The sequence below is a fragment of the Sinocyclocheilus rhinocerous genome, unplaced genomic scaffold, assembly GCF_001515625.1.
Source record: "Sinocyclocheilus rhinocerous isolate Xijiao unplaced genomic scaffold, SAMN03320098_v1.1 scaffold2886, whole genome shotgun sequence".
NCBI lineage: Eukaryota > Metazoa > Chordata > Actinopteri > Cypriniformes > Cyprinidae > Sinocyclocheilus > Sinocyclocheilus rhinocerous.
Window position 1 is genome coordinate 149278 of NW_015651492.1, and position 17082 is coordinate 166359.

General features: G+C 36.7%; 2 protein-coding genes across 3 annotated transcripts in view; one reads left to right on the top strand and one right to left on the bottom strand.

Moving 5' to 3' along the window:
- Positions 1-10192, top strand: part of LOC107712902 (NACHT, LRR and PYD domains-containing protein 12-like) — a 16059-nt gene extending 5867 nt beyond the window's left edge. Inside the window, exons 3-8 of the mRNA XM_016518293.1 lie at positions 1614-1787; positions 3466-3639; positions 5082-5255; positions 6146-6319; positions 8410-8428; positions 10115-10192. Of these exons, the coding sequence (XP_016373779.1) occupies positions 1614-1787; positions 3466-3639; positions 5082-5255; positions 6146-6319; positions 8410-8428; positions 10115-10192 (793 nt within the window). The remainder of the gene's footprint in view (positions 1-1613; positions 1788-3465; positions 3640-5081; positions 5256-6145; positions 6320-8409; positions 8429-10114) is intronic.
- A 287-nt stretch (positions 10193-10479) lies between these two features.
- On the bottom strand, positions 10480-16749 carry LOC107712908 (gastrula zinc finger protein XlCGF8.2DB-like). Of its 2 annotated transcripts, XM_016518301.1 has the most exons (3): positions 16601-16749; positions 11177-11574; positions 10480-11092 (listed from the first exon to the last, which is right to left on the bottom strand). In XM_016518301.1, exons 1-3 carry the CDS (start codon positions 16677-16679, stop codon positions 10658-10660), a joined length of 912 nt encoding a protein of 303 aa, XP_016373787.1. In that variant the 5' UTR covers positions 16680-16749; the 3' UTR covers positions 10480-10657. The 2 variants fall into 2 exon arrangements, with proteins under 2 accessions (XP_016373787.1, XP_016373786.1); XM_016518300.1 differs by having other exon boundaries at positions 10480-11574.
- Positions 16750-17082: the final 333 nt, after the last annotated feature.

Genomic DNA, 17082 nt, shown 5'->3' on the forward strand with positions numbered 1-17082 from the left:
TACTTTTACTGGAGTAATATTTTATTATATGGATCTGTACTTTTACTCAAGTACTTGATTTGTGTACTTCGTCCACCACTGCCGCTGACTGCCATTAAACAGCTTGGAAGATCAAAGACCATTTTTAATATAACTCCGATTGGATTCATCTGAAAGAAGGAAGTCATATTAGCCTAGGATTGCTTGAGGGTGAGTAAATAATGGGCTAATTTTCATTTTTGGGTGAACTATCCCTTTAAGTATCTTTTGGCTACTTTTCTAATATTGTAGATCTTTGATGCTCAAATTACAAAGATATTAGCTACTCTCTACTGGACTATTTTATTTTTTACTTTGAGTACATTTGAGTACATTACAAACATACATTTTGCATGGCAACAAACTTTTTCTGCAGCATTTTATTTCTGCTACAAAAGAAGTGATATTGCCATCTACAGGGTATTGAAGGTACTCGATCTTGTGCGCACTCAGAATTGTGAAGAAGGCTAGGGGTGGCTCAATACCACAACCTCAAGTATGCCTCAATTAAGCTGTTAATAACACATTTGTCAGGAGGATGCATTGTGCTTAACTAAGCCATCTAAAAAACACTATGCTCAAACAGTGCAACAAATGTTCTACTCTCCTAAAGGAAGAATTTCACAGCCCACAACATGACTCAGTTGTGAGCTACGCAATATCGCGTTCATTATCAGTGATGTATCACATGCGATAATGAAAGCTGTTTGCGTAGCTTGTCAGTGAACTGCGGCTCTGTGTAGTAAATGCCGCTCCATCTGAAAGCACGTGCTGAAGATTTACTACTAATCACAGAACCGGCTTTACTGACGAGATGAGCATGATAAACGTATGCGATTTATCGTGCAGCCCTACTTAAAAGTACGTAAAACTCAATTTTACAGTAATTTTAACAAATAAGCACAAGTCAACCTGTCATACCAAACACAGGGAGACGCCAAATGATTGCATATAAACTAATATACTGATCCATTCAGAATTACTAAACATACCAAAATACAAATGAAAAATGAAAACATTCTGAATGTGTGGAGACTCAGCAATCTGAAGGCGGGTCGTTGTCATCAGAACTGTTCCTCTGTTAGAATAAGCGATTTTGGAGCATTTGATGCCCATATACATATAAACACCACTGATCCTCACAAACTTCTCCAAAACATGCTTCTTCGGTGAGCATCCATTATAAAACACTTGCTGTACTTGCTGAACACTTGCTGCCGAGAGCGCACATACACTGTTTGTTTGTGCATCAATAATAACAGACACACGCATGCCTAATGTATGACTCCTGTATGTCACTATAATCATCTTTACCTTTACTACAATCATCATCCATCAAAACTTTACTAGAGCGACACTGGCTTGCTTTATCAGCCGAGAGCATACAGTCATGGTCAAAAGTTTTGGCAGTGACATAAATTTTGTGTTTTGCAAAGTGTGCTGCTTAAGCTGTTTCAGCCATTCAAAACTATACAAGTGACACTTCTTGGGTATTCTATAGTTTTTGGTAATATACACTGTTATGCACTGAATACTGAAAGCATGACTTAACCATTCTTCTCCTCCTCATTACACTATGTCATCCTGTATTATAGACTTGCTGGATGTTGCCTCACTGATCAGCAGTGTGAAACTTTGTCTTCAGTTCTGCGATCATCAAACTCCCATCTGAGGGACCTTGACCTGAGTAACAATGACCTGCAGGATTCAGGAGTGAATTTGCTCTCTGCTGGACTGAAGAGTTCACAGTGCCAACTGAACATACTAAGGTATTTAAAAAAACATATTCCAATAAAAATAGAAACAGTACCATGAATACAGACTATGCAGTAATCACCAAAAAAAGACACTAAATTATGTAGTGAGTTTTGGGTCTCACATCACTTAAGGCCCTGATGTATTCCAGCAAAAGCAAAGAGCATTCAGGTGTGACATCATTTCATAATCTAGTCAAATCTAAGGTGTTTTTGAGTTTAACTAGTTAAGAACAGTTCACCAGTAAATAATTTTTAACATTATAATGACTAACAGATTAAACATGTTTAATCACAATGTACTACCGTATTGGCCCGAATATAAGACGGCCCCCCTTTTTCCAGATGTACCTTTTGGAAAAAGGCTTTTTAAAAACCAAATCTTGTTTTTTCTCAGTAAAACACATTTTGTCTTCAATTATTTTCATATTGCATATTTTTCCTATTTTAATTTTTGTTTTGAAAGTATGGTAAAAACTGGTAAAATGTACCAACAATTACATTTAAAGGGGTCATATGATGCGATTTCAAGTTTTCCTTTCTCTTTGGAGTGTTACAAGCTGATTGTGCATAGATAAGATCCCTGAAGTTGCAAAGACTAAAGTCTCAAAACCAAAGAGATGTTCTTTATCAAAGTTAAGACTCTGCCACGCCCCCCTAAAACGGCTCGTTCTAACACGCCCCCACATATCTATGTCTACTACTATGTGGCAATATTTGCATAATGCCGCCCAAATGTGCACGCAAAGAAAGAAGGCGTGGTTTCAGTAACCGCAGTAGTGTTGATGCAGCATGTCAGGGAGACGCTGTGTGTTTCAGTGCAAAAGCAAAAGCACTTTATTTTGCCTTCCAGAAGTAGATGCATTTAGGAATCTTTAAGATCACTTACAACAGAACAGCAATGCATTTTATGGACGACCGTTTCACGAACCTAGGAGAGGAGGTAATTCTGACTTTGCTATGACAATCTGGCGCTTCTGAATCAGCTACTGTTTTGTTACTAGTTTAAGTATTTGCTATTGACTGTTCAAATGCAGAGTTTTGCGCATCACGTGTGTGTGTGTGTGTGTGTGTGTGCGCACGTGTGTGTGAGAGAGAGAGAGAGAGACACAGCGTCACATCACAGTAGAGTCAACTGTCTTAACTGCGGCTTGTGTACTGCATCATTACTGTGTCTGTCACGCGTTCAGATGTATTTCCAAGAAAAAAACATCGTCTTATATTCGGGTCAATACGGTACTTTAATTTGTTTCAGAGAAAAAGTTTGAAGTGTATATGTATAGAATGCTTTTATTAGTGTCACCACCTCTTCTTGACATCTTTTTTTCCTATCAATACTCTGTACTGTCCTGTCCAATAAAATGACAAAAACATCAATAAATAAATACAAATTAAAAAAAATTTCTCATGTACACATTATTTATATGTTCTGCAAAAGCATTGTCTTTTTTTATAAGTCAAAACACAATGTCATTTTATCTTAATGCCTCGACCCGGATAAGAATGACTAAAAAAGTGCCATTTCATTGTAAAATGACGTGGTTCACAATTTTCACACCTATGGTTACCATTAGGAAAAGGATAAAAAAAAAAGTGTTTCAGAGATAGATCAGCCATAAACTAACTATTTTATGTTAGGTGCAGGCTTATATACTATTCTAAGAGGCATTGATTTTGTTATCCTCTGTTATAGACTTGCTGGATGTCATCTCTCTGATCAGTGCTGTGGACGTTTGTCTTCAGCTCTTCAGTCTTCAAGATCCGATCTGAGAGAGCTGGACCTGAGTAACAATGACCTGCAGGATTCAGGAGTGAAGCTGCTCTCTGTTGGACTGAAGAGTTCACTCTGTCAACTAAACATACTGCGGTTTGACTTTTATATTGATTCAGCTATGGCTAGTAGATACTTTTCCTTGCATCTGAAATTGGTCACTTGTTCACTCATCTACTATTGTATATATGGGCAGGTGTTGACAGATGGCCAGAATGGTCTTATGCCACTACAAACAATACAATAAAGAAAATCAAACTCATACAAACAATTTATCAAACATACTGTCCAAATAATTCAAATAATACAATCACAATAATTATGCATTCTAAGGAAAGGGTTCAAAAGACATGGTTCGGTGTCCATTCAAACACCCACACCTCACCAGTGCAAAAGGAAGAAAGTGAGGTCTACTTATAGATCTTGGCCGGGGGTGTGTGAGTAATGTAGTGCAGTAGATTTGGTAGTGTAGTTCACTTGGACTTGGGGGAGATGTAGTACGAAGAACTACATTATTTTTACATATAATAAACAGAATAAAAAGTAGATAAGAAAAGAGAAAGAATAGATAGAGCTAGCACTTGAGGTTCAAGTGATTTTTTTTTTCTATAATAATTAAAAAGAAACCAAGTAGATAGATTAGAAAAAGAATAGAGAACACTAGTGGTTTTTATTTTTATTTTGAATGATTCATAGTGTACAAACCGCTGTTGGCTATTTCAAAAAGAGGATGATATGTCCCACCCAGACTTCCTTTTTTAATGGAAATTATGCCAGCACATCAAATAATGTTACATGTGTTTATACTTTTCCTTTAAAGATCTCACCAGAGGATGCTTCAGTAACAACAAACTAGTATTATACCCTGTTCACGTAATACAGACCAGTTTGCCTGCGTTTCCTTTATATGTGTACAAACTTTTTTTTTTAAATTAACACAAATATGATCTTATAATTATCATCACTACATATTTTTAATAACTATATATTTTCTGGTTTTCTGTCTTGGCAAAATGTTTATGAAAATTATTATAATATATTAAACCAATCATAAGTCAAAGCTGATTATTGTAAATGTTAGTCAGAATGTGTCTAAGGCCCTGTCCACACGAACGCGGTTATTTTTAAAACCGCAGCTTTTTCTACGCGGTTTGGCCATTCGTCCACACGCAAACGCAGCACCAGTTCACTGAAACCAAACATTTTTGAAAACTCCTGCCAGAGTGAAGATTTTCAAAAATTTTGGATTGTGACGTTGTAGCCTGCGCTGTTATCTCCGCCTACTGGGGACTTTTTCAGGCTTCCGATTGGCCAGCATGGCTTTACAGTTGAGATTATATCGCCACCTGTTGGTTTGGCATGCTCTTGACAGTGCTTCATAGCATGCATTTGCATTTTCATGTGGACGGAGATTTTTTTTTTAAACGGAAGAAGGAAAAACTCCTTTTATAAAAATACCCGTTTACGTGTGGACATGGCCTAAGTCATTTAATTGGTGTTGTGACAGGAGTTAAATCCTGCTTTACTGATCTGTTTAGATTTGCCTTATGTAATCTCACTGGTCAGTGCTGTGAAAGTTTGGCTTCAGCTCTACAATCATCAAACTCTCATCTGATGGAGCTGGACCTGAGTAACAATGACCTGCGAGATTCAGGAGTAAAGTTGCTCTCCAATGGACTGAAGAGTTCACACTGCCAACTGAACATACTAAGGTATTTAACAAGACCAAAATTACTCTGAACAAATTAAACATGTCACTTTAGTCCTGCTCTTAACTTCTTTGCAAAAAACGCAACAAAGATTTATACTGCTGTGATTTTAACCCCTAACTCATCACTTTCCCATTCTTTGGAAGTGAAGAATTTGCCTTTGCAATGCAGAAACAGCGTATTCTCGACATGTTGACAAAACAACCAACGAAAGTGTTTGAGGGTGGGTCAAAGTAGACGCTGTTCATGGGCACCCAATGAAAACCACTGGCTGGAATTAAAACAGGACAATACAGTGTTAAACAGGAAAATATTGTTGCAATGATGCAAACAAAATTAATTTCTGCAGATCTAAAAAGAGGACAATAGTAAACAAAAAAGTCCAATTTTAAGCTAAAGTCAGTTAATTGTTGATTCAGTTCAGTTTAATAACTGTGTAAAGTTCATCAATTATGGAACGAGTTCAATTCTTCTATAAAGCAGCTCTGTAGAAAACCGAGTTTGTAGAGTCAGCTTTCCACATCTCCCTAAGTTAAGGTTTGGTTATAAAAATTATTCTAGATTAGCACTTACAAGCAATTTTTTCCCCCCAGAGCATCAATCAGAAACCGCAAATAAGACTATTACGTATTACTGATTACTGTCAGTAGTGTTTATGCAGGAATTGTCTGTCCATATGTTAGCAGCTGACTGAAGTCTGTTTAAAGGGATTTAGCTCTGAGGCATGCATGAGTGCACAGAGGCATAGAAGAGAGAATGTACAAGATTAGAAGAAGAAAAAAAACATGCATTTGAGAAAGTTGAGCTCTGTCTACTGTGAACTGCACTGGTCATTGTGTAAAAGTGATGTCTGATTGACAAACTAATGCCTTGTAAACTGTCGCTGTTCCTAGATTGTCCGGCTGTATGGTGACAGAGGAAGGCTGTTGTTACCTGTCTTCAGCTCTAAATTCAAACCCCTCACATCTGAGAGAGCTGGATCTGAGCTACAATCATCCAGGAGAATCAGGAGTCAAGCTGCTCTCTGATTTACTGAATCATCCAAACTGCACACTGGACAAACTCAAGTATGTTGAACATGTTTACAATATTTAAATATGAGAATCTTAATGTGCTGTGAAATGATTCATTTATTATTTTTTATGCTTGTACTATTAACTCTTTCCTTGCCAAACATGGAATTTTTCGTGTTTCCGTGTTTTCACTGTTATACGCTAGGGGGTGCTATTACGCATCTCCTGAATGAGTCTAGAAAGTGCCGATCAAAAACACAGACCAGGAAGATGCAGAAATGAGTGATCTCATATGTAAGCATATGCATATGAAAAATAAGGCGATCATCAACACTAACCGCATATAAATGAAAACTGCATAATGTTACAGAGTGAAATTTAAATTCAGAAAGTGGTAAAGGCCTGTGGAAGCAATCTACTGCATCTTTGCTTTAATAATATTACTGAATATGATCCAGATGTAGTATTTGATAAAAATGCGATTTTCTCAGTTTTTTGCTCAAATGGTTGCTTTTTTATTAAACCTACCTACATTCAAGTGCTGATAAAAAAAAAACAAAGCTTGAAGTTAGAATTGTTTGAAAGTAGAGGGTCTGATCTTTATTTTGATGTATTGCATGTTCAGGTATTCATACATATTTTTTCACAAAACGCTGGCGGGGAAAGAGTTAAGATGTGCTTTTATAGTGTTCTTGCGGTTTTTGATGATGCATGAGACAGAGAAGTACAGTTTACCAGTGTTCCATATTTTTTTGGTTTTTATATTAAAAAAGTGGTTCCTACTTAAAATTCTATTAGTTAAATAGCAATCAAAAGGACTATAAAAACATGGATGAGTGTGTCGCATCAAACTTGTTGACATCAAAGTACTGCGAGAGCGAGAGAGCAGACGGCTCCATTCTTTCGAATTGCTCTCGCGGTAAGTGTTAAGGCCTTTCCACACTGAGCGCGAAAAAGCGAAACGAATATCGGACGCGATGACGCGCTGGAATAAAACAATTTTCTTATTGATTCTATAGATGCTTCCACATAGACCGCGAACATTCGCGCACCGAAAATTCGAATGTTTTTTTTTTCGAACCAGTCCGACGAATCTTTTAAATTTCGCAAAGCGAAAACACAGGCCGTCCAATAAGATTTGAGCTAGTATCACGTGACCAGAGCAGCTGTTGTTGCACAAAAAGGCAAGAGTGGTGGCGCTGTTTCGAAAACCAGTGTAAACAAACACCGAAGAAGAGTATCCCAGATAATCAGTGGAAGCTGATTTCTTGTTATCGTTGGTATTTGAGAACAGATTTATTCTCACATGCTCTTTATACAGAATAACATTTCTATAAATTGTCCACTGAATTATGTGATCTGTAGAGCATCGTCCATTTTCTTCCACATGCGCGAGTGTTATGAGTCAGAGCGAGTTAACTCTTTCTCTACACATGAAATATGAAAGCAATAGACATGATTATGACGATATATTTTCTGTATGTGTTTTGTATGCAGCTCATGGTATTTTTATAGCAATAAAGGATGTTTATGACAAATTTTAGCAGTGTAGCGTTATTAAACATACAAAGAGTGCATGTGTCTGCTTATTAATCAAAATCAACTAGATCACAACTGAAAGTTATTACAAGCACTCAAGTGTAGCTTGATGGTAATTGTACTTCTAATTCTATTTTAAGATTTTAAGAAATTTAATGCTGTATATTGAGCAGCGGATGATGTTAAATCCATTTACGAGATACATATCTGAGGAAAAATGCATTGTTGGTCGGCGCCACCTAGCGTGCAGGCGTGAATTAGCAGAAGGCGAACAATCGTTTCGCGTTCGGTGTGAAAGCACCGTTCGTCTGCAATTCGCCTCACTTTTTCGCATCACGCTCAGTGTGGAAAGGCCTTTAGGCTTTGATGCAGAGTTTGAGCCCCGGTCCTGATGCAAATACTGGGTCTTCTCATACAGTTTATGTTACTCAGTTGAATAAAAAGAATCTGTGAGGATTATGTTTAGGGTTAGGGGGCAGAAAATATATTTAGCTATTTAATGTAAAAACAGTAGATGTTAACAGCAAAAAAAAAAAAAACGAAAAAACTGATTACTGATACTGATTGTATAACACGCAGAATGTGACACTGTGTTTGTTTTATAGTGTGGATCATGGAGGAGAGGTTTACTCAGAAAGTTGGTTATCCATTTATTTAGTTACAAACCTGCTCTGAAGAGATGTGTACCTGAAGTACAGTAACTTTCTGCAGAGGTATTTGGTGCACGCGTGGCCTTCTAATTAGGGCTGAAAGCATTGCTTACACACAATTTCGTATTATAAATGTATAGAATGTATTATTAAAATTGTTAATATATTTATTTTATTTTACCTCACAATAACAATAAAACAGTATCTTACTCAATCAGTCAATACTGAGAGGAAAAAGAGGTTTTCTTTTTTAAAAGTATGATAAAAGGTTGACATGTATTAAAACATGTATATGCATTACCAAGCAATCACTCAATAAACTGCAACAGTTCATGCATCCAGATCCAGAGTAAGTGGGTGAGTGGCAATGTTCTGTTATGCAGAGGACATGTTGCACACTTAAATTACGAGACTGTAGACAAGTGTAGTGTGAATCAGACTTGTATTTATTAAAGAACAAAAGAAACAATATTACGAGCCTGCAAACAATGCCACAGATGTCACAAGTGAATGAAACGAATGCTTTCACTTTATATACCTTTAACATATATGCAACTGCACTCATTTAAATGTGTAGGCTCACGTATATTTGCACAAAATCTGATTTATCTTTCAAACAATGTTTCTTTAACATTTGAATAAGGAATTAGTAGGATAGTCAAATGTTTTCTTTTGTATTAATGCTGAATAATGTCCTGCTCCTCTTCCTTTTAAGATTTGAGGCAAACACACATGTAAATCTAAAATTGTAGGGTTGGAAATCAACAAAGTAGATTATTTTTATCACAACATGATAAACATGAACATTTTTATGTTCTGGAATACTTAATTCTCTGGTTGGTTTTAATTGTTGTAATCACTGTGGTGCATCCAGTTGGAATGTAATAAAGATTTATTCTCCACTTAAGCTGTGTGTGTATGTGGTTCTAAAACAAAAAACGACAGCATGATTAAATAATAAAGCATGATTAAAATATTAATGTAACATTTAGAACTATATTAAGTAGTTAAATCTACAACTGAAGTCTAGAAATGCATCTAGTATATACTATAACTATATTCAATACAAACAGCCATCATATTAAGAGAAGTCTTGTTTCAAGCATGGTTCAAACTCACTGCCATAGTGGAAAAGGTTGACATGTATTAAAACATGTATATGCATTACCAAGCAATCACTGAATAAACTGCAACAGTTCATGCATCCAGATCCAGAGTAAGTGGGTGAGTGGCAATGTTCTGTTATGCAGAGGACATGTTGCACACTTAAATTACGAGACTGTAGACAAGTGTAGTGTGAATCAGACTTGTATTTATTAAAGAACAAAAGAAACAATATTACGGAGCACAAACAAGAAGCATCTCTAACACACGTGAAGACTCCATTCTTTTCTCAGTAACCCATGACTTTTCCTCTAGTAGGCCAACCTGCACCTCCTATTATGTGTATTCGCAATGGCCTTGATTAAAAATAGGGAAGCACAGATTGACCAAGTTCATTTTACTCCCAGCATTGTTGTGTGCGCTTTGATCTTGTTTTTCATCTAAATGATTCATGCTGTATGTGCATTGAAACAATACTTGACATTGCATGATGTTAGGGAGCTATCATTGCTTCAACATCTATTACCCATCAAAACCTGTTTTATTCTTTCCCAAGGTGTTTTTCTCCATCAGCCCAGAGAACAGCACTAAAGTGGAGAAGACCAACACAGCCTGTCCTCATGTGAACCTGTGATGTCTAAAAATGGACTGAAGTCAATAAGATTTCTGACATGTAACGATGTGCTTTTTCCTTCCACTGTTACTGTTTCGAGTCTCAGGTCCGGCAGGAATTGTCAGTGGGGGGAGTGAATGACCAGCGCTTTCTTCCACCCTCAATACCACGACTGAGGTGAGACCCTTGAGCAATGCACCAAATCCCCCAACTGCTCCCCGGGTGCCACTGCAATATGGCTGCCCACTGCTCCGGGTGTGTGTTCACTACTGTGAGTGTGCACTTGGATCGGTTAAAATGCAGAGCACAAATTCTGAGTAAATTCAAGGGTCTCACATCTGTATGACTTTTCAGGTGTATCTGTAAGTGATAATGACGTGCGATAGTTTTTTATCACACTGATTAAATTTAAACGGTCTTCCTCCAGAGTGCAGGTGATTTCTGAAACTGCTGTATTTTGTAAACCTCCTGCCACACTGATGAACACTACGGTTGCTTTCCAGAATGAGTTTGCAAATGACATTTGAGGTCTCTTAGATATGTGAAACTCTTTTCACACTTTAGACACGTGTAAGGCTTCTCTCCAGTGTGAATTCTCATGTGGATGTTAAGGTTTCCTTTATGTGTGAAACCTTTTCCACACTGAGGACATGTGAAAGGCCTCTCTCCAGTGTGAGTTCTAATGTGAATCTCAAGGATTGATTTGCTTGTGCAAGCCTTTCCACAGTGATGGCACATGAAAGGCGTCTCTCTGATGTGAGTTATTATGTGATTCTTCAGGTCATTCCCATCTGTGAAACTCCTCCTACACTCATGACACATAAAACAGTTCTCTCTTGTGTGAATCCTCATGTGCTGATTAAGGTTTACTTTACATCTGAAACACTTTCCACACTGACCACATACAAATGGCTTCTCTCCGATGTGAATTCGCATGTGAGTCTTAAGACATTCTTTTCGTGAGTAGCTCTTCCCACACAGTGTGCAGGTAAAAGGTTTCTCTCCAGTGTGAATTCTCATGTGGGCATTACAGTTTCCTTTATGTGCAAAACTCTGTCCACAGTGTTGGCATTTGTAAGGCTTCTCTCCAGTGTGAACTCTTATGTGGGAATTAAGGTTTTCTTTATGTGTAAAACTCAGTCCACACTGTTGGCAGGTGAAAGGCTTTTCTCCAGTGTGAATTCTCATGTGGATGGTAAGGCTTTGTTTTTGAGTGAAACTCTTACCACATTGATGGCAAGTAAAAGAGCTGTTCGACATGGTTTTCTGAGCTCTTTTTTGTGAGGAAGTCTTTTCATTCTGAGTGGATTTCTCTCCAGTCATGAAATCATAGCGTTTCTCATACTGAGCTTTCTCTTCCGTTTCATTCAGTTCTTGACTCTCCACTTTCAGCACCATCTGGTCTAAAGTGAAAAAAAGACAAATACAAGTTAACACAAGTTTAATGGTACTAAGCAACTTACATCAAAACCAACCTGAAAGCATTGAAGGGATAGTTCACCCAAACATGTACTCACCCTCAAGTTGTTCCAAACCTGTCTTTTTTCTACTGAACACGAAATAAGATATTTTGAAGAATGCTGGTAACTTAACAATTGATGGTAGCTATTGACTTATTTTGATTTCCATACAGGCTTGGAACAAGTGGAGGGTGAGTAAATGTTCACAGAAATTTCATTTTTGCGTGAACTATCATTTTAAAGCATCAAAGCCAACATCATGTATGCTAGATCCTACACCCACTAAGCTACTGAAACAGGAGTTACGTATTATCTCAGAATCTCTTCACAATATTCAGTATAAATGTTTGCTTTCTTTAGGACACATCCAAAAAACCTTCAGTCCAACAAAACTGGCAGTTATCAAACCCCTTATCACTTTACCAGGATAATTAGTTTATTATAGACCAACCCCAAATGTGCCACCCATGTCTAAAATATTTGAAAAATAGTGCCCTCAACTATGTTCAGTTTTGCTGAGAAATGGTACTTCAGTCAGTATTTCAGCCCTATAATAGCACAGAAACCTTCATTATTACAGTGACATCTTTCTTCTAGTGTCATTTGTTCTTTTGATAACATAGACTACAACATTCTCTTGGATAGCTTGTGAATTATGTTGGCATTAATGGACAAGCATTAGCATGGTTTAGGTCTCATCTATCCGACTGCTAACACTTTGTTTGTGTGAATGAGGATGTTTCATCAAACACAAGTATTGTGTGCCACAGGGCTCAGTATTAGGTCCTCTACTTTTCTCCTTGTATACACTTCCCTTAAGGGACATATTGATTTGTTTTCACTGTTCTGATAATGATACTTTTACATTTCCACACAGCCTGAAAAAAACTGCACAACTCTCTACAAGTTGGCAGAGTGAGATATATAACATGGGAGGGCTAGTAATTTTCATCTATTAAATTCTTTCTAAAATGTGAGAAATTCTTTTGAAGGATTATATTTTTTTCCCCAAATGAATACTGTAAAGGTATTGTGAACCTCACTGAAACTGCTCCGTACCAGGGATGTTCATATTAACCGTTAACCGAAAGTAAAAAAAAAAATTACCGATTAATACTATCAGTTTGAACGAAAAAGGTATTTTTTCAAGTATTTTCCCCTTAAGTATTTCAAGTAAGTTTGCTGCATGGTGAAAGAAAAGTATGCTATGGGGAGAAATCAACCCAGGGCATCAGTTTAATAAAAGTAGCCCGATTCTGTGGGAAAAAACGCGCACTTTGCAATCCTGCATCCAACACGAGCTTGGCTGATCATGGGTCGAGAGTAGGATAGATGACTGACAGATCATGCTGGAGTATTTGCTGCTCAGCAGATCCTGAACTCACTGACAAATATCTGATCTTGTAAGATTAGATGTGCTCCTTTACATCGAGTGCGCGTGAACGCGAAATCGAAAGTGAACAGCGAGCACGCATTCAAAAGAGATTTCAATACCCGCATATTGATAGAGCGAAAATTATAAACAATATAAGAATGTTTGTGGGAGCGGCCACAAAAATCGTGGGAGCGGAACACACACGTTGCAGGAGCGGGCGGAAATGGTCAGAAATTCAGCGGGAGCGGCATTACAAAAGAGTTCACGCGCAGAGCTCTATCCGCACTTTTAAAAAAAATAAAAACTAGACACATTGTGCACTGAGGTAGGCCTGCTATTTATTGTTGTCTGACGAAAAAAAGACTCTGAATCCTTCAATGCACCTTAAAGAACCGGCAGAATGTTTTCGTTTTGTCATCTTAATGTTAATTATTTAATTGAAAAATATTTAGTGTAGGCCTATTTATTTTATTCTTTTTATTTGTTATTTTATTCTGTTTTTCTCTGTTCTCAGAAGCGCTGCAGGTGCGTGATAATTTGACGATGTGTGAATCCAGGTTATGTTGTATTTTTAATGGGTCACAGCCACACATCCATTCTATTTTTACTTAATACTAATTTATTATTCTAATCTTATCAGTTTACGGTTAATGTTCGGATAACTATTAACGGTTGTCGGTCGGGAAAATTAACCGAAATGAACATTCCTACTCCGTACAATATAAAACATTACATTAACATTTAAACATTACATGACAATTCTCATCTTCTCTGATTCTCAAGTTACACAAAAACAAACTATTTAAACAATTTGAACTAATGAATAGAAAAGATGGTACAAATGTATGTTTAAATTATGTTTAAGAACCATGAGCTGTATAATCATACAATCACCTTAAGAGTTATTCATCTCATGTGCTACACTGATATTATTATTATTGAGTTTGCTGAGGCAGTGAAGGATGAAATATGTTCAGATGCCTTGCCACTTGAGTAAACTTTTTCAGATTTTTGGACACTTTTGTACTGGGCAATTGTGACTGTCTCTGTTTTTAGCTGTTGCAGTGCAGCATGGATGGACACAGACTTGCACCTGCAGATCACACCAGAAACAATGTTTTTGTTTTTTTGTTTTTTAAATGGAAGTCCTTGTCCACCTTTCTTGGTGTTGAAAACCTTTGGAGTACTGGGGCCGGTTGCATCAGCTAGTCGTGAAAAAGTTGGGTGTAATTCCCATGCTGGGCTTTGCTACGTGCAACCTATTGATAAATATTTACACCTGTTGCACCAACTAAAACTACAACCAGGTGCAACTATGGCTGTGTTTACACTGGCACAAAAAATCTGATTTTTTGCTCACATTATTTGTTATATTTGTTATTTGTTATACATTATCACATGCAATTTGTTGCATACGTGTAGGGTTGGGTACCGAAATCGGTACTTTTAAGGGTACCGACCGAATTGCGTCGGTACTACCGAGTACCGATTCACGTTAAATCAATCGGTGCCAAATTTCGGTACCTGAGAACGCATCTGGGCGCATACTCTACAGAGAGAGAAAGAGAGACCCTGTGATGTGAGGTCACCCCTGCAACTCGTTCAAACAACACACAGGGCAAGCCGAAATGTTCTGAAGTGTGGTTACATTTCTAGGCCCATATGCTTTCTGTGAAAATGCGGACGGGATCGCAGAGTCCATTCATAAAAACGTAATTTACTCTATAGCGCGGAATGCCACGGAATTCGTCAATTTTGGACGAATAAATCAAAAGTAGCCACGTTTTTGTGATTACACAGAGAGTAAAGTACCGAAAAAAAGGTACCGTTGGGTACCGGTACCGTACCGGTTATAATGTGAATGGTACCCAAACCTACATACGTGCAAACACAAAAATCAAGATCTGATTTTTTCCGACAAAAGATCCAATTTTTTAGCATCCGATCTGGGCCACTTCCAAATGTGGATTTTAATTGGATACATATCCGATATCTGGACATCTGACCTACATCTAAACACATATCTGATTTCCCTCACCACAATGCAAGGGCGACACTTTCACCCTTAAATACAGTGTTTTAATGCCCGTGTAGTGTATATGCAGTTGCTTATACACCAGGAACAGGAACTTTAAAGTGAAAGAAATCACGCAACGTTCAGGAGCCGGTTTTCAACCCCTGCCCCGTGAATTTTACAAATACAAAAGCTTCGCTACTAAAACCTACATTATATTTCTCAGCAATGACGTGATAACTTGTTTTTGCAATTAAACCAACAAGCTTCACTATTAGGCTACTCACTTGTGCGTTCTCTCTCTTTCGTTAATTCATTCAAATTGATTCAAATAAATAAAATCTTAAAGCACTACTTTATTTCACTTCAGAATTGTACATCTAATGACCTGTAGATAAAATAACAAATGAAAATTACCATTATTTTCAGGTTTTTATCCATTCAGTCAGATTTTGTGCTACAAAACATCCATGACAGCTGTTGTCCATGCTAGCAAATATTAATAATATCCACTCAACGTGAATTATATAAATAATTTTGATAGCATGGCCATTCAAAAGATGAGAGCCTACTACCGTGTGCATAATAAAGTGAATGTAAACAGGCGGGCCAAAAAATCAGATATGGTCTAAAGATGAAAATGCAGCCTAAGCCTAGTGTAGACAATGCACATCCACACAGACACGTTCAACCACAGTGATAGTTGATACGCCATTCCTGATGCTATGGCTACACACGTAAATGTACTAATATTAATATAATTAAAATATAAAACTAACAAATAAAAACTTAATTGCTTATGACATCATAAGTGAAGTCACCGCACCACGATTTCATTGAGATTTACTTCAACACAACTGTCATTAGGTAACAAATAAAGGCATGCAGGTTTGGCGTGTAAAGATTTTGTTAATCTAATTTCATTTAATTGTCAAAGGCATATTGTGTGATGCATTTAATTTTAAAATTGCCCTTTTAAAATGCCCTGGAATCCAATTTAAGGGGGCCAATATTATCTTCTAATTGCCAATAATATAGTCAGTGCATTGCATTATAATAAATACATACATGTTTTTTTTTCCTGTATTGCATTAGTTTTGATTATTTCTCATGGGCATTTAATAATTTTTGACTTTTTAGTCTGAGTTAAGTCTTTTTCACTTCATGCCTTCATGGACAATTATATATCACTTATAAATGATTAAATAAAAGAAAAGTATTTATTAAGATTGATATGGTTTGGAATTGGTCAAATGTGCTTGGAAAAAAAATATAATCAGAATATGCCTAATAATTATGCATGCACTGTGTGTGTATATATATATATATATATATATACACACACACACACAATAATATTGCCTACATATGTCAATACATAATAATCACAGTTAATCTCATTATTTTGCAATATGTTTTTCACCCACAATCTGTTTTGTCAGTACTATTGTAATAATGGCGACTTCACATATTATCTTTATTATTGTACATTTTTGGTACACATCTTTGGTTAGGTGTTGATGAATATGTACTTGAGCCTTACTGATGTGACATATGAGAATGAAAGAATCAAAACCAACCTGTTTGTTCCTCTTCTTGTTTGACTCTGAATGTTTCTTCAATCTTCAGGTCTTCACTCTCCTCTTTAATAAATGTCATCTTTATATCAGTGTGTCACGTGGATCTCAGTTGCTTCACCAGGAGTTTTTCCTGTGTGTTTGGACATGTTGTTTAAGATGTGCGATAGTTAACAGAAAGAAAAATAAATCCAAACCATGGAGATGGTCCTCACTGCAGAACACAAGATCCAGGGGGCGAGGTTGGATTCAGGTAAGCCAAAAACACTCAAAACTAACACTACAAATTCATAAAATAATGCTAATTAGACAATTAATATTTAGGTATTTATGCTTTAAATTAAGTATTTATTGATTTGTAGATTATATTAATAGATAGCATTTTCGTGAAAACATTTGCAGTTTATAAATGCTGTCTTTACACATTATTATTTTTTTGTTTTTAAATAAAAATATAGTTAATAAAGAATTGTTATTTCTTCATA